This window comes from Balearica regulorum, chromosome 13, assembly GCF_011004875.1.
Source record: "Balearica regulorum gibbericeps isolate bBalReg1 chromosome 13, bBalReg1.pri, whole genome shotgun sequence".
Classification (NCBI taxonomy): Eukaryota; Metazoa; Chordata; class Aves; order Gruiformes; family Gruidae; genus Balearica; species Balearica regulorum.
The window spans coordinates 22821316-22839299 of NC_046196.1; the positions used below are offsets into that span (position 1 = coordinate 22821316).

Sequence of the window (17984 nt, forward strand, 5' to 3'; positions counted from 1 at the left end):
ACTCACTGCTCTTGCAGGTACCTGGGCCAGCAGCGCTCCGGAGATCCCAGCCCCAGGAGGGGATGACAAATCCATGCAGGTTGATATCGACAGGATGCTCAGATACACAGCTCACCTGGTGCTACCGCTCTTTCCTCAGTACAAATAGCCACGCAGCTTTCTGCCTCCCGTCTGGCTGCCACAGCCTGACCTGCAGCACCTGGTCCGTACAAACAGCTCTGCGTTTACTGGGGGGTTTCCACAGTTGCAGAGAACCTGATTTGCTGGGAAAAAAACAAACCCAATTTTTAATTATAAGCTATAGCTGCACATCACTTGGCCTTAGGACATGTGTGCTGTCATTCCTCCCTCATGTGTGAAACACAGGAGGCTGGGGACCAGCCTTCAAACCAGCTGCGGGAGGTCACCCCGCACGGGGGGCACGGGAGGGGATGGGGTGGCACTGCCTTTCAGCGGCCCGGTCCCCCTCTACGAGCTGCACTAACCGGCGGGTGCTTCCCCTACATCTGTGCGAGACGAACAGTGATTGCACAGGGGAATGGAGACCTTGCGACAGCGACCCGCCTCATCCAAAGGAACGCTCCTTTGGCCACCATCCCGCTCTGCCAGCGCAGGGCAGCTGGAGGCTGTAGCCAGCCTACAAGAAGCCTGTTTTACCTCTCTGTATGCTTCTGCGGTCAGGTCTCCTGCTCACCCAGGAGTCTTGGCACCGTCTTTCCTGGAGCTGGGATCATCTGGAGATGTTGCGCGCTTCCTCCTTCTCCCGTAGGAGTTGTACTTTAGGATTTTCTGCCCAGTACAAATGTCCTGACAGAGGCAGAAAGGGTCTCAGTTCAAGGAGGACAGCTTCAAAACAGATCCAAAACTGGCATGGAATAAACCAGAGCTGTTCTGTTTGAACAAAGGCGGCGACTTCCATGTGAGCTCAGGAGACATTATCTCACCCACTTTACATAGCACATAGACATAACAGCCATCAGCTGCTCAGAGCCACGGCAGGAACACCTCTCCTCTACCTGTAAAGGATGGTTTGCAGAGATGCAGCTTTCACTGCTCCACCTGCTGAGGCTGGGAATGGTGAATAAGTTTCAACCGTTTGCTTTCTTCATCCAGCAGATGAGATTGCGCAGAGCGCAGGAGCAGCCATGCTCCGACCCTTGAAAACAGCACAGCAGGCTTGTTTCTGTCAGAGTTTAACATGTTGAAAGTAAATACCCAAAGGTAAAGAAAATACCCGATTTACACACTCCAAGGAAGCAGCCCCATCGATACCATGGGGATTTTGCTTCTCAGTTGGCGTCTGCCAGCAATTTCTACTATGAGTCAGGCAGAAAAATCAAGATCCTGTTCATCACAAAAGTTGACATGGTAAGTCCAAGATGGGCAAGAGAATCTCCAAAACCAGCTACTCAACAGCTGTTGTCCGAGGGAAACGGCAAAGAGGTGGGAAACAGACCTTCTGGTGGGACTTACTTTCCGTTGGTGAGAAACGGATGACACTTGCTGGGAGAGCACAGAGCTATCTCCTACTTTTTCCACACCTCAGCTTGGCAGCAAAAGAGCTGAGAAGTAGGGAAAGACTTGACAGGTACTTGAGCCCCAGCTCTAAGTCTCCTGTTCGCATTGAGTAGGATGATTTCAGCTTGACCAAATCAAACACAAGCACACAGCTGCATGAAGAATGCCCTCAAGAAACACAACTTTTTATTTCTGTAGAAAACAAGATACTTTTCAGGAATGACCAGCTTATGAAACAGCAGTTTGCATGTTAATATACATAAATACACAGGGTTACAATTTAGTGGGAAATACATTAAAAAAAAGCTTTCAAGTACACAAAATAAATGTAGTAAAATCGGACTATCCCTTTCACATACCTGCCTCAGAGAGAAACGTTTCTCAAAGGGAATGAACTTCCATCCATGATCTGCCAACAGACCTCTACACTGGACACAAGCTGCCGGAGGGCGTGAGGACGGGCAGGGCCAGAGGGTTAATATCCAGTGTTTGAGATCAAGACAGCTCAGTCCCCAATTCTCTCAACTATCAGGTCGTGTGTAGTGTGACAATTACCCAGCTGGCACGTTAAGAGAGCTGCAAGAGGTAGGAAATACCTCCTAACTTCTATCTGCAGGTCTGCGGAAGGTTAATGCTATCCAACTTCGTTACCCATGACACCGTGGAAATCCCGTGACCCTGGGAGGCATTCATTAACAGTCGCAGAAATGAGAACGTGGCCCCGCAGTCACGGCACCGGTGCTGCCAGGCAGTAAATGCAACTGGCGGGCACAGAGCTCATGGAAAAAAGCTGCTGGATGCAGACAGCCTCTCAACTAGAAGGAATAATGTCTACAGATACAGAAGAACAGCACAAATCATCACAGACTTCCTGAAGATTTTCCTGCCAAGACACCGTCAACAGAGAATTCAGAGCATCATTTAAATAAAATACCGGTTTAAATGAATTTAAGACATTTGCCACATGCAGGAAGCCAAAAGGCCGATCTTTATGTTACAAACTTTAATCTGTTCCTTCTACTTTTTGTCCTACAGGAGTTTAGAGACCTGTAACATCACTAAACTCTTGCAAAATTTTACAAACTGAGGAGTAACACTTAAATCAGTCTCCAAGAGAAAAGGAAAAGGCATCTGAACGACAGATACTCCCTGATCTTGCTCTGCATGCTCTCATGTTAAAATTGTTAAAATAAGCAACCTGTGCAACAGGGGTTGTGTCTCATTTCCAAGCCATGCAATGGCAGAGATCCCATGCTTCACTTCAGCTACCGCAAGTGCAAAGGGCAATTCAAGTTTTCCTACCAGTCTCCAAGACAAAAATTAAACGTTTGCAAAAACGGAAACATTTAAAACTCTTTAAACAATTTAAATCGGAACAGTTTCTATCAGAACATGACATATTTTACACGTTTAAAAAAAAAAACAACCAAGGAACTCAGGTTATTAAATAAGCATCTACACATCTTAAAAACGGAGAGGTTTTTTTACATTACAGCCAGAAGTGTTAATTGTCCTATCGTCCAAAGCAGGAGCATTCATAAGTTATTTCTTTGAAGTGCCTCGCAGAGGTTTTGATTGGCGTCCGGTTCCTCGGTCATCACCTCCACAGCCTCCCACTCCCCTGACCTGCTGGATTTCTTGATGGCCTCTACTACACTCTGCATGTACAGACCATCTTCAAAAGAGGCTGCCATGGAGACAGGTTTATGATCCCACGTCCGACGGTCTTCCTGGTCTTGGAAAGACTGCCGCAGTGCCTGCACCATGTACACCATTCCTTTTAGGTAAAGCAGCGGGATGTCTTTGAACCCCTTATCCAAAAGGCCCTTGTTGACAGTCAGAGAGTCTGTAAACAGTAGTTCTTCTTGGAGCGCGGTGTTTTTCTGCCCGTACAAGTCCGTCCCGCGAGCTATGAGGCGACCAGTAGACCCAACAATCATGACTTCATGGATGAATGACCCAGGCATGTTGAAGTTGAGAGTCACAGTGCAACAGACACCCTCGCTCATTAACATCTGGAAAAAGCAGAAGTCATCGCTAGTGACGTGGCGGATCCCGCTTATAGCTGTGTTCTGCTTCACAAAAGTCTTGAGCAAACCGTGGACCTTCTCTGCCCTCCTGCCGATGAGGTGAGTTAGGAGGTCGATAATGTAGGTTCCCATTGTATGCAGACCACCTCCTCCCATCAGCTCATCGCAGATCCAGTTGTACTTGTGGCTGAGCAGGCTTCCCCCGTAAACTCGTACATCGCAGATCATCACGTTGCCCACGTAGTGTTCTTCTATCAACTGCTTCATCTTCACAAAGGCAGGCAAGAAACGGAGAACATTGCCAACGATGCTCATCAGCTTGGGGTAATACCTGGCAGCTGTGACCATCCTGAAGGCATCCACAGAGGTAGCAGCTTTCTCACAGATCACGTTCTTCCCTATTCCTGCAGCACAAATGAAAAAAAAAATATAGCACACACAAGCGAAACACGCTCTGACGCCCCGAAGGTTGTCAAGAAATGGTGTTTGTAAGAGTCAGGCTTTCCTGCTGCAGTTTCAAAGGCAAAGGTCTGGGAACTAAAATAGGAACGCCAAGTGCAGCAAGGCTCTAAGCTGCTTCTGAGATGCTCTGGTTGCAGAGCTGACAAACTCCCACAGGGAGAAGCTCCAAATAAAGAGAGGGTTTTTACATGATGAAAGATAAATGGCCAAATGGCATCACATGGCATCAAAACGAGACACAATCTGCGTGTTGTAGCTATAAAATTATTTCAATGCCTGTACAGCCAGAGGAAAAAACCAGTCATGTACCCTGCAGGGAGGACGTGAGTGAAGGGGAGATTTGATTTTCACTTTGTATTTCACCATCACTATGAATTTATTCTTTTAAAGAGATAAATAAAAATGGGACATACAGGATACTTCGTGGCCTGTGTACGGAATACAAGAATTAGAAGAAATGCTTTGGAAGGTGAATTGTTTTAAAAGCATTGTTAATTGGAAAGCAAAACATTTTGGTCTGAACATACAGCCTACTCGTACAATTAGACTGCAAAGGTGACTGTGAGTTACAGAGACGAGAGCTGTACTCGCAAGCTGACCCACTGCATTTTTATTCCTACTGATGCACTTCATCTTGTGCTCAGGCTGAATCAATGTGGGCAGTCAATAATTCGCAAAACAGAAATAAAGTCACACAAAAGGGCACCCCAGTGCAAGCTTCAACCAAGTTCCTACATTTGGTGCTCTGCTAGTACTCCCCCTTCCTCACCCTTTTCTCATGACATAGCTTAACTTTTCCACATACATCTGTTCTGATAACATACTTCTCCAAACATTTTTCAATGTAAGAACCCGGTGTATACCTAGAAGTCTCCAGACATTAACTAGTGATGTCAGACCTGAAGGTCAGTCACCTCATACCACAGTTTCTGCCTAAGAATTGCAGGAATCGCCGCATGTGGTGGCGGGCACCTCTCTGAAAGCTTCTCCTTGCCCAGGGCGGACTGCATTCCCTGCTCCAAACAGCTTTTAATCCACTCCCTGATGAGAAGATACCAGCACAACTGCTTCAGTCAGTCTCTGGCACATGAGAAGCCAGATCCCACACTCCACCTCCTGGCTGTGCTGGGCAGGGGACACATCGCCATGCCCAGCTCGGCCCAGGGACAACTGCAGCTAGAGAAAACGCAGAACCTGTATTTCTAACAGACACAAGCAAAATCCAGTCAGAAAACGACAAGAGTACAATTTTTAGTGGTCTCTTCCAAAGAAATCCAGTAAATTGACATGAGTCAATGGAAGCTTTACTGAACAAAGGGTAAGGTCAAGGTCCCTGGGGACACCCTGGTAGCCCCCTGTTTCAGGGACCATTTCCGACTCCCCCGTCCCCAATCCTGCTGCTGAGACGAGGCACAGCGCTCTGTTCGATATTCTGCAGGGCTAACTAAAGCACTTTGAGATGCTTCAGCGCCTGGTTTGTCTGCCTTCTTGTTTAAATGGCACTTATCTCAAGCCAGGTTACAGTAAAATATAAACAAAACGAAAAAGCAGAAGGAACTTCACAGCATCCTCAGCAGAAAATAAAAGCGACTCTCGATCTGTGTACAAACGGGGTACAGCTCTGTGCAGCTCTCCCCTTGCCCAACCCTCCACTGGGTATTAGGCGGTACAGGAGCTGGCTCAGGGTATAAGCCTGGCATGGAAACATTCACTCATCTTGGCTCTTTTCTGGCAAGTTATTGCCCCAAGTTAGCTCTTCACAGAGCCCAGACACAGGGGGCTGGGTCCCTGCAGCGGGGGATCGAGAGCGGAGCCGAAGGAGACCACCCCCACCGCCCAGGGACAGCCATTTCACGCCAGGCGGTCGATCGCGCCGGGCTGCCCTTGCCCTGCCGCCCGCCCTCATCCTCACGTCAGCGCTCTGCTCTTTTGGGCAGCGTGGGCTGAGCCGCTTGAGGAGCTAAAACCGGCTGGTGCCTTTTTTTGGGGTGGCAGCCAGCGCAGTGCGCTCACAGCTCAGCGCAGCCCACCGAGCGCTGCCAGAGTGCCGGGATGGAGACCAGGCTACACCATAACGTCTCAGGGATAATCCTGTGGTCGCCCTCAGCGGGACGTCCCCCTGGCTGTCCCCAAGCTCATGGAGAGGCCATGCAGCAAGGAAAGGGCCAAGCTGGAGATGGCTACGAGGTCCCTTACCAACAAAAGGGCCATGCCTTCTGTTTTCTGAGGCAGAGCAACTTCCAACTCTCGTCTTGTTACTGTTATTTTGATAATGAATAACCTGAACTTTGTACCACAGTTTTCTTAAATCACTGCTGCAAAATTTTCTGTTGAGGTCCCCACCAGCTAGGAGACAGGAGAGCCACCATGGGGCTCTGGTGCTCCTTGGAGCCCTCTGTGAGCCAGTTCAGCTCACCAACTGAGCCCAGCTTAGACAAGCAAACTTCCTTTTTCCAAGCAGGTGGATTAAACCAGCTCACAGGTGGGTCTAAGCCCACAGAAGGGTTTGCATGCCCAGGACACAGGAGATGGAGCTGTGGAGTTGGGTTTCCCCACCTCAGAGGCAGCGAGCAGGGACAGGAACAGCTCCGCTGTCCGTGATGAAGCTCATCACAGGCCGTCCTAACAACATGCCTCAGGGTCTCCTCCGGGCACATGTTGGAGTGAACCCTGTCTGCGGGGAGCACACCAGCTTCTGCAGATCATCGCTCCACTGAAGTCCTCCTAGAACGCTAGAGAGAGAAAGAGTCAATCTTCCTCCCTAGAACTTATTTCATTTTGTCCTTTATCCCAGAAACAGGCTATCTGCCCTGCCTCGTGACAGCCAGTGCTGCTTCATGTCCCGGAAGGAGGATGTTCTGCTGCCAGCCCACCCCACGGTTACCAGCTCCTGGCCCGCGTGGGCTCTGTAAGCTGCAGCGAGGGGTCCTCAGGAAGCACTGCTTGCTCCCAGTGCTGTGTTCCTTACTGCTTGAACGTGAAACGACATACCTAATGCAACCAGCTAAGCAGCATGAGGGCGTGTAGCTCTGTACCAGCTCTTCCGTTGCTTACGGCTGTCGTTAACCCAACAAGCAATCAGACCCGACCCTGAACAAACCGATACTCCGCTCCTGGCGCACAAGAAACCACCTCTCCACAAAGTGCATTTCCAGGCCGGTGCACCCCTCGCAACAGTCATTACTAGCTCTGCACACAGAAGAAACTACTCTTAATTATGGCTTTTTAACTGGTTGTTGTAGCGAGAGGGAGGGGAAGGAGAGTAAAAAGTCACCATGTGAGGAGTCCTTCAACAATTCATCTACTCCCATGTTCAGGGCAAAAGCACCTGCTAGATTCCAAGAATTTTCAAACCAATTCTTGATTTAGTAAATAAACTCAACATTTAAAAAGAGGTATCTTAACTCTCATTAGTGTAATATAGCCAAATCATGGCTTCACTGAATGAAATAGCAGATTTAAAGTGTGTTCACAGCCTATGGAAGCAATCAAAAAACAACAGATGGGCCGAGACTTATTGGACAGCAGAACAAACTAGTCTATTTTCTCCTGAAGGAATCTCACATCTCTAGTCAGATCCACACTGTCCATCAGCAACGAGGCCTTGGCTTCTCCTGCAGCTGCTTTGCCACGCCACATCCAAAACATGCCATACAGGAAGTATTTTACAGTCTTGGTTAATAAAACACACGCACAGAAAACTCGCTGCTTTCTCATGCTACCTGGTGGACGCTACCCAGAGCCGCAACAGGAGCTGGGGATGGAAGGGCCCCCAGCCCACTCCTTCCTCCTGGCAGGGAGGGTGCCAGCGTGGGCAGGAGGAAGGGGAAGGGACCCTGCAGCCTGGTGGGGCACGCAGGAAAAGATGGGAGAAGCGCATCCCAAACCTTAAAGAGTCAGCTCTATCTGCAATCAACGTGCACACAAGCCGGGGTCTCCTCTGTGCCTCAGGGCGGGTGCATACCGACAGGCTATGGGACACCAAGACCACATGTGGCCCACCGCTCCATTGAGGAGGTCCTTCATGTCCCAGGGGCCGCTGAGCCGCCTGGAACAGGGGGTAGCACAGCAGGGCTCCCGACGGGGGAGAGGTCCTGCTGTCCTGTCCAGGCAGGACGTGCAGGTGAGTGAACACAACGAGCAAAGGCACCCGTGAACAGCGTGTCCCTGCGGCACGGTCAGAACAGCACTGGCCACGTGCCATGCAGCCTGCCCTGGCAGTGCAACGAACGGGACAGAACAGCCGCCTTCTCTCCGTGACAGCTACCACTTCACCTCTTTGGCTGTTTCTTTGCCTGGCTTTCGTAGCCACAGCTGCCCATCCAACACTGTCCATGAGCAGCTGAAGTCCCCAGCCTTGGCTCTCTCTGCACAGTTGGAGCGTTGACTCAAACTACCAAATCTATTTATCCCATGTCAACGTGTCCATTGAACTGAAGCCCCAGCTCTTCACTCCCCTGAATAACGTCAGATACCTGAGGTTGCACCTAAGGCAGATGTACAACTGGCTGCTGTTGAAGCGCACCAGACCACGCTTTGTCCACCATAAGAAGCTGGGAGTGTCTGAGGAGCCTTCCCAAAGAACCGGCTGTTTCAGATGTGCTTGCTTTGGGAGCCTCCCAATGAACGAACGCTCATTCCAAAATATACTCCATCATTTCATCTCGTTTGCCTATTGTTTGAAGAGACCTCCGTGCTACTTGTTAAGAGACAGGAAGCACAATATGCAAAGAGCACTCACAGCAGGCTTGTCCATCCTGTTTCACGAACAGGAAATCTGGATTTGTCTCAACACAAAGCAGTGATAGAGCCCTTTCTGACTCTTTCCTTCACAGCTAACATATGCGTGCTATAATTTGCAGGGACTCCACAAAATCAGGGGGTCAAACAATCTATGTTGCAAAGATGTCTTATACGATGTCGTCAACCAGTATAAACCAAGAGAGACAGGTAAAAGATTCCTCTGTAGCCACTCCACAAACCACTTGTTTGATGGCTGGGCTCACTACATGCAGCAGCATTATCTTTAGCACCCTGAAGAAATTTTACTTTGAGGACTTCTCATGTTCTGCCTCCCTGAACTTCGCCTGACGCACAAACATCCCACATTTTACATTCCACTCCAGCAGGTAACTCTGCTCTGTGCTCATCTAATTTTAACTGTGGGACGTGAACCACAACACAGACGTTTCGTGAAATTCATTTAGTTCCTCTGAGATCAAAAGCAGCACAAATTTTAGGATAGCTTCTTGCTTTGCCTGTTGTGGAGATAAACCATAAGATTACACTGATCTTAATTTGAATTATCCTCTGGGCTTTGATCTGTTCTGTCTGGTTCATGAACTCAATTAAAGTGTTTTGTCCCCATCATGCCAAAGTTGTACCTAGGCTTGTTTACTGATGTCTGGCAGTAACAAACTTATGCAAGCAAATTGCCCTGCCTGGAAAAACTGGGTCTCTCTCTCTGCCAGAAATAAAAATGTAAGTACATTAAAAAAACAAAAAACACCCCCCCCCCCCCAAAATAATTAAAGTATTAAAAAAAAGTATACAAATAAGTAATAAAAGGTAAACACTTTAAAACAAACCAACCAATCCCAACAAAACAAAATGCACAAGACCATTATCATTGCACCACATCTGATCTTTCCCAAAGCCCAGTCTCCCGGCTGGTAAACACCAATCTATTCTATAGAAGTCACAGCCAATAATTCTCCAATTATAAACACCACTGTATCAATCTGAACTTTCAGAGAAACATACTTGCCCTCTTTGGCCCTACCATGATTTTGTGTTCCTTCAGAACGCTCAATCACAACAAGCCATCCAACACTGGCTTAAAACACGTCACGACATACTTGGTAGAGGATCTATTGATATCATCGCGACGAGCCTAGAAAGCTGAAAGACAAGGTCAGCACCATATTGGGTCCGAGACGCCTGTACCAGTGTGCAGATCAGAACATTTCAAGACTGATAGAAGTGAAGAATAAACCACTTTATCTCATCCATTGATTTCCCTAGCTTTTTCAACTTCCCACTTACCTATATGTGCTGTCAAGCACACATATCACCTCTGTACTTCTGCACCCGCTTTATTCCCTTTATTCCCCTTTCCTCCTCCAGATAATGCCATCTCACAGGTTCCCAGCCCTCAAAGAAAGAATCTCAATCCGTTTTAGTTAATAATTCACCAGAGAAGGTTCAATTCTCTCCTTTTAGCCCACTTGACCGTCAAGAGCCATGAAAGCTAGTGAAACACGTACTACCTAACAAGGGTTTATCAGAACTTTTAGCATATTTAAAGAGATCAATTCTAACTTAGAGTTCAAATATTCAAAAATCAGAATACCTTAAATTCAAAGGACAGTAGTCTAACAAGGTAAACAAATCTAAAAATGTGAAACAAAAAAAGCCTGAAACCTCTCTCTGCATATCTAAGTGGCATTGCAAATGTTTGTGCGGGGAGTCGTTTACTTCCAAAACAAATTACTGTAGACCAAAGAGGCTAAGAACAACAAACCACCCTGGCTCACATGGTTTGAGATATTACCCATCCTAAAATTAACGCATGTGGATCTCCTGTAAACATGGTAAAAATATCACACTTGTTATTTAGAGAATTATATGCAAACTGACACCCACGCTGTACTACATGAGAGGACATTAACACTACAAAGTCACACACTGGAGAATTAGGAAACATCAGGATGCCCGGGCAGCTGGCTCGCACCTCCCTGCCCAACCAGTTCGGGGTGCTGCCCCTTCTCTCCCAGACACCCTCACCCAGCCCATCTCACCAGATTCCTCCTGCTGTCCCCAACATCTCCTCCTCCCCCAGCACCCGCCCTCCTGCGCTAGGCAGAAGGATTCCTCCAGCGAGTCCGCATCCAGGACCCTCCCAGCCTGCTACGGACACGGGTGGCCAGAGAGCTCCAGGTGGTGGCCAGGGCACGCTGGCTGAAAGCAGCATCTGCAGAGAATTTAGGTCCTAACTCACAAGATCCTACTTGAGTGCATGCAAACACTTCTTCAAAGGCTTTTTAACTTTCAAGTTTGGTTTTATTTGTGGGGAAAACAGAAAGCAGAGCTGAACAATCCCCCCACCCCAGGTAAATCTCAGTTTCCTATTGCAGAAGGTAGGGAGATTTGAAATCAATTAAGCAACTGAAGTTGTTTGTTTGGGGTTTTTTTTTGTTTGGTTTTGTTTGTTTTTTAAATGGGCATAGAAACATTTTTCCCCCCCCTCCTCCTCATCTCTGAAACAGCTCACTTTTATTAAAACCTCCCCACAATAAGTTCAGTCTGAAGACGACATGTGATATTTTAGCCCAATTGCTTCAAGATTTGCAAAGCTATGAGCAATTATAAATAGTATTTTTACAAAAATTCTAGGTAACGTTTCTCACAGATGGTGCTACCAATTCCACACCAAACCTTTGGCACTGCATTTGCACATTGGTGCAACCAGAATTGTGCTGGGGTAACAGCTTCGAATTTCAGTCTGCCAACGAGCTACGGATTTTTGGTCCAACTCCAAAGATAAAAAGGTACCTAGAGCCTTCACAGCAATTTGCCGAGTTAGTGGTGGAGGGATATTGATGCAAACCAAATCTACGTCCTGGTGCAGCAAAACATCGTCAGTCCGACTCGTGTAGAAGGAGATGTTCATTTCCTCTGCCAGCTGTTTGGCTTCCTCTTCAGTCTTCCCCCAAAGTGCTTCAATGGAGAAGCCTTCTGCTCTCAGCAAGGGTACTAGTACCCGGGCGGTGCTGCCAGTTCCAAACACACCCACTCCAGGAAGCATTTTCATTCTGCATTCATTCAAGCATCAGGGTCTACATGTAGGCTTTTGATAAAATGTTCGGCTCCTCAGCTTTCTCTTCCATCCACGGTTCCTGAAACGTGAAAAGTTACATGTCAGTATCAACAAAAAGCATATTTTAGTATCAAATGCATCTAGCCTGAATGCTAGCTTCTGTCCTTCATACAGCATTCAAAATCTCCAGAGATCCTAATGAAAAAAACAAAACCCCCCAAACCTGCAATCCATAGAGAAGTAGTATTGAGGGACAAGTCAAACAATCCTATTGCAGAAGAACAGTAAGAAAGCAGCTTGACAAAGTCATGAGCAACTCCCGAGGTTCAACACTCAGGACGCACGTACGGAAACACACACGAGCATCCCGGGACAAACCAGAGACGGCGAGGCACAAACTGGGAGCGACAGGAAGTGTCCAGAGGAAGAGTTTATCGCACTGGCAGTAAAAGCAGCACTGCTGTAGTTGTGAGGATGTAAGTCTCTAAATGAGATAAAGGTTTGTGAGATGAGGTAATACCTTTTATTAGATAGACTGAGATAGTTGGAAATAATAGGCAAGCTTTGGGGCTCATAAATCTTTCTTCAAAATTAAATACACAAACTGAAAACAACTATTTGGAGCTTAACAATTTTATGGCAAATAGTTAAGCCAGTCCAGAGAACATCTAGCAAATATGTCCTGTGGGGAAAGCGTGGATTCACCGAGCTTGGTTAGCCTGGGGAGGAGAAGGCTGCAAGGACAGATCATGTCAGTGTTTAAATACATAGAAAACTGCTTTCAGAATGGCAAAGGACGCTCCTCTACGTCCACCGTGGGCAGTTAAAAGTTTTACTTGACTCGGGACAGTTAAAAATATCTCCTTCTGCCCATGACATTTAATCTTCAGGAATGCAGGGGTTGGCACAGAATTATCATATACCCTACACACAAGCATTTGGTTAAGTCACGCTTCTTTTGTTCTTTTAAGCGTTTCCTGGTAAATTAATCCCTTCGGATCCCTACTTGCCTGTTGGTCTTAGAACTGCTTCTGGCCACAACTGGCTGAGCTGCCTTTAGCATTCCCCTTAGTGCTGAATTCAAGGAGAGATGGCAGAAATCTCCTCAACCTGTGACACTGCAGCAATCTATGATCTGGCTTTTGTTCTGTGCCTTTTTGAATTCTTACCTACTACACTCACTGTTGACCTTTTTTTGAATGACTTTTTTTTTTTAAGAGATAAAAAGTTTTCTTAATTTTATAAACATGACAAATTCAGTCTTCTTTTATAAGCTTATAATGAAAAATGCAAAGACCATGTTGCAAAGAGAACGGGTACCAACGCCAGAGCAACACCTTCAGAAAAAAAAACCACAAGCAACACGATCTGTTTCGGAAAGAGACGGTTACTCATCTCCCCCATCCTAAAATACTCACTCTAAGTTACAACGTGTGAAAGCAAATCCCGACACGGCACTGGGAAGTCAAACTACCCACAGTGCAAATGCTCCGTATGCCATCAGCGTTTTGTTGGTCTGGGGGCACGTATGCTGACCAGCACAGCAAAACCGCAACCCCGACTGAATTTCTAGGTATTTGCGTAGCATAGACACTAAACTAGGGAACAGAAACAGCAGCACTTGCGAACATTTATTGTGCAAAACACACACGAACGTTTACAGATGCTATAAAACACCTTATGAAATATTTACTGAATTAATTCAACATGGGTTTTTTGTTATTCTGTGTGATGTTAGGTTTGCAGCGATACAGTCATTGTCTTTATAAAAAGATGAACAAAGTTCATTTGAATTTGAATTAACTCCTTTTTATCCGACATTTAGCAGAACACTCAAATAAAGACAGTAGCAAAAGGATCTTGAAAAATATTTACTATCCTACATAAAGTGGTAACTTACTGGCAGGAAGGATGGCTTGTATTCAGGCTCGTTTTCTATAAATAATGCAAACAAAAATAAAATCCTGCAACTGGATGGACAGTAAGTATAACTGTTGACATCTCCACACATCCAGTTTGGTAGTTTACAGGCTGGAAGAAAAACTGCTTGCACTAAAAAGAGCAGCATCTTCTTTTGAACAGACACAAACTAAGCAAGGTGGAATAGAGGCAAGGCGAGCGTGTGCCTGCTTGCACCAGATCGCACAGGCACGCTCAACAATGCCAAAATTACACAAAATGACAAAAAGCTTAGAATTAGAAAAGGTTGAATTCTTTGAAGATGCTATTAAGAGCACACTGTAGCACTCAGCATGTGCAATAGGAGACTCCTGCTACTCAGATAAGCCCATTTTTGTAACACTGGTCCATTTTAAGTTCTACTTTTTTGTTTCCCATCCAACCGCCTCTTAAAAATCTCAGTCAGCTGGAATTAATGTCAAACTCATTCCCAAAACGTAACACGCTGCTGTGTCAGTGTCACAACTGGCACAAATCCACCAAAGCTAGTGATATGCTACCACAGAGACCAACTCCTGATGACGAGCTTAAGGACACCAGTTCATCACCAGTACAACAAATGAATTGGCCAACCCAGCCTCAGCAATGCCTTCTAGCAAGGCAGCCACGCGCGCAGGGTAGGAGGACACGAGCTACAGGGTCCAGCAGGGCTTGAGACCCCCCAAAATACCGCAGCCGGCGGTGCTGACCAGAGGCCACGCTTCTCCTCCTCACTCGAGGGCCACCCGCAGCCTCTTATTCCCTCTCCAGTCTTTCGCCATCCGGGCAGCCCTGGTTTGTCAGGACAGTCGCAGTGGGACGGATGTGGATGCCGAAGTGGCAGCGAAAACACAGTCCTTGCACGGGGCATGTCACAGAGCGTGCGTGGCGCAGGCAGAACTAAAGTAAATGCTGAAAGAGCTGTAACAGGAGGTTCAGCAAAAGCTTTTGAGGAGGGGTACCAATGTGGTACCCCGCACACACCTTGCAGACACACTCAAGCGCTGGCAGAGGGGACAGTCCAGCCTAGACCAGCCTGGGGAAGCAATCTAAAACCCCACTGTATCAAAATGAGGTCACAGCCAAGGAGAGAGGCAGCTGTAATTAACAGTCTATGAAGAACGAACAGAGACCCCCAAGAGAACAGCACTGTGCCACCGCAAAAGTCCCCAGAACATCATTCTCTGGAGCTCTACATGCCTTTCTGATACTTCTCCTCCAAGGGCGGGGGGAAGCACAACTGGAAATAACGCAAAGGTGATCAAAAGCGTACAACATCTTCTACATAAGGGAGACCTAAGCAAGCAAAGATTCCTCAGTGTGGCAAAGATGTGACTGAGAGAGATGTCACAGAAGGTAATGAAGTCACGAGTGGCTTAAGATGGAGAAAAAACAATTTTTCACTGTCTCTCCCAGTGCAGGAACAAATCAAATGGAGCTCAGAGAAAGCAGAATCAAAACAAGGGACACTAGACATTTCAAGGAATCCACTGAGGGTCACTAAATACACAGAAGTCACATCTAGCACAACAAGCAGCCGAACTGAAAACTACTGAAATGCTAGATTCAGCAGAGCATGGAAACAGCTCCAAGAAAAATGCCTGAAACTGCAACCAACACCAGCTTAGAATCAAGTATGCCTACATAATTACTCTAGGAGCCAGCAAGCCTCACACTTTCAAGCAAGCCTCGCCAAATTAGTTACATAAATCATTAAAAGCCTTTTATAAACCACTCTTTCAGAAATTAAAGTCCTCATGCATTGCTATCTCTGGTGATCAGTTAGTGAAATGAACGCTTTTCTGAGTACCCTCCCACAGAAACACCAAAAGGTTTTTATCTGGAAGTGAAAACTGGATTGAAACAGGTATCTTGCACATCGGGAGATACAAAGCAATTTCCTGTTTAAAGAGATGAAATAATCAATGCCTGTAACATCACCCTGAACTTAAATTTTCAAAGAGAGGCACTTAAAGCTTCTCAATCTTGTCGCAAGCTGCAATTCCTTTTTATGGCCACAAAATGTTTCCATTCTTTGCTGAATTTCATGGTACGTGTGAAGTCCTATCCCGCAGTCACAGAAAGAAGCTGTTTGACTCTTTTGGGATACATAGCAACAAGCATTTACGTGATCTAATGCAATGAAAAGCCTGACGATTCCCACAGGATCCAATTCAGTGCCACACAGAAGCAGTCAGGGAGTTCAGACAGCAAAAGTCTCGAAAACTAAATACTGCAGTCAAGGACTACAGTGCCCAGAAACCGTTGTGGACCATTACAGATGGCCAAAGGTAGTAAAAGAATAACAGCCCATGTCCAAAAAGACACTGGTCAGGCTAACACTGGCTTTGCAGAAGGAAAAAGCAATTCACACTTCTCCAACTCCTCCTAAAAAGTTCAATTTTGGTTACAAGGAAGGCAAGGAATGCGGTGGAAGAGCACACCAGCAAGAGGGGCACTGTTTCCATCCAGCTGGTCGCTGCTGTTGAGTTTGCAAAGAAAGCAAAGACAAGGAACAAGGGCTGTACAAGTAATAAAGTTGCTACTGGTTGTGACACTCTCACAGATCTTAAGGCTGCATGAGAATCTTTGACAAAATCTACAGAGGAACTACGCAGACTTTCACTCCGCAGCAGGGATCTTGCACCTGTGACGTTAACGCACGGCAGAGCCCTCCTGCGAAACCGATGCTGCTCCAGAACCGTCAGTTCTGCGAGGACCCCAACAGAGGTGACCGACATGCTGGCAGAGACTGCGGGCACCGCTCGGGAAGCCAGCAAGGTCCCTGCAGGAACAGAGCTGGGGAATGTCACTGGTCCACCCCAAGAAGCTGGAGGTCACCTCATACGTGAGGTCACGTTTTCCTGTCAAACCGCTCATCCTTCTGGCACACGCGTACCTGAAGCTCTGTACGTAACGGCGCACGTGTTGATGTCAAAGAGACCGGCATGCTGTCCTTACTAAACGTGCTTTTAAATCAGTGCAGGCGAGCTGTGTGACAACCCAGGAGCCCAAAGCCTCGAGCGACTCCCACCACAGCTCAAGCCAAGGCCGGCACAGCGCCCGGTCCTTCCCGGTCCGGACGCGCAGGAGCAAGGGCCCCGCTCCCGGCTCTGCGCTCCCGCAGGTACGGCCCGGGGCAGCGGCGAGGACCGCGCCAGGGACAGCAGCGGCTGGAAAATCCTGGAAACCGGGGCGGCCCTCACGCTGTCGCCGTGCTGCGGGGCTGGGGCAGGACACGGCAGCCCCGGGGATGCCTCGGGCACGGCCCTCGGTGCTCTCCGCTAACCGGGGGCGCAGGGCTCGGGCGGCTGCTCTTTGTGTGCGGGTCCCTCACCGGACTGGACGGGGCAGGCCCGCACCGCGCCTCGCCTCGCCCCACCTCACGGGACCGGATTGGGCAGGGCCTCCTCCCTCCCCTCACCCCACCCCACCCCACCCCACCCCAGGAGGCCGGGCCGGGCAGGCTCACCGCTCCCCTCAGGACGCCGGCCCACACGGAGCAAGCCCCACCGAGCTCCCCAGGGCACCTCCCCGGCCGCGCCCGGCCCAGCGCCGTCAGACAGGCCCGCTCCCCGCTCGCCGCCAAGCGGCCCCGGGCCGGGGAGGGGTCCGGGAGCGCCCCGAGCCGCCCTTACCTGCCGCCGGCCGGCGGAGGGGGCTGCGACTGCCGCCCCGCCTCGCCCCCCCGCGCATCCTCCTGCCGTGCCGGGCGCGCTCCCGCGGCGGCCGCTCGCTCCCGGCGCGGCGCACGGCGACGCCCTGCCGGGCCCGCGCAGGCGCGGCAGCCCCGCCCCTTCGCCGGGCAGCGGCTCCGAAAATGGCGGCGCCCTGGGCGGCTTCACGCGCTGCGTGGAGAGCGGCCTATCCCTCGGCCGGACGGGGGCGGGAGGGCGGACCTTCGGCTGACGCACAGCACCGGCAGCCAGTAGAAGATCGGCGCGTCGCGTCGTCATCTTATTGATGAGCTCCCCACCGACCCCCCCCCGAAGGATGCCGCGGTCCCTCCTGCACCGCCCGCCGCCCCAGTACGGCCCCGTCTCCCTCGTACCGGGGGGCCCAGCACCGGAGCCCGGCGCTGCAGGGGAGGCCCCACGGGTGGCAGGACCCCCTCCCTGCCCCCCGGCAGTGCTCTGCCTGAGGCAGCCCGGACACCGCTCCCGCTCAGCCCGGTGCCCGCCTTCTCCCCCGGGGCCTTTCCCACCCGTGCTGGTGGC

General features: G+C 49.0%; 1 protein-coding gene across 2 annotated transcripts; it reads right to left on the reverse strand.

Moving 5' to 3' along the window:
• Positions 1–1677: 1677 nt before the first annotated feature.
• On the reverse strand, positions 1678–17572 carry GFOD2 (Gfo/Idh/MocA-like oxidoreductase domain containing 2). 2 transcript variants are annotated; one of them, XM_075765385.1, is made up of 3 exons: positions 17406–17572; positions 11565–11908; positions 1678–3952 (listed from the first exon to the last, which is right to left on the reverse strand). In XM_075765385.1, the coding sequence occupies exons 2-3, from the start codon at positions 11821–11823 to the stop codon at positions 3054–3056; spliced, it is 1158 nt and encodes a 385-aa protein (XP_075621500.1). In that variant the 5' UTR covers positions 11824–11908; positions 17406–17572; the 3' UTR covers positions 1678–3053. The 2 variants fall into 2 exon arrangements, with proteins under 2 accessions (XP_075621500.1, XP_075621501.1); XM_075765386.1 differs by lacking the exons at positions 11565–11908; positions 17406–17572 and adding an exon at positions 11411–11518.
• Between the last annotated feature and the right edge of the window lie 412 nt (positions 17573–17984).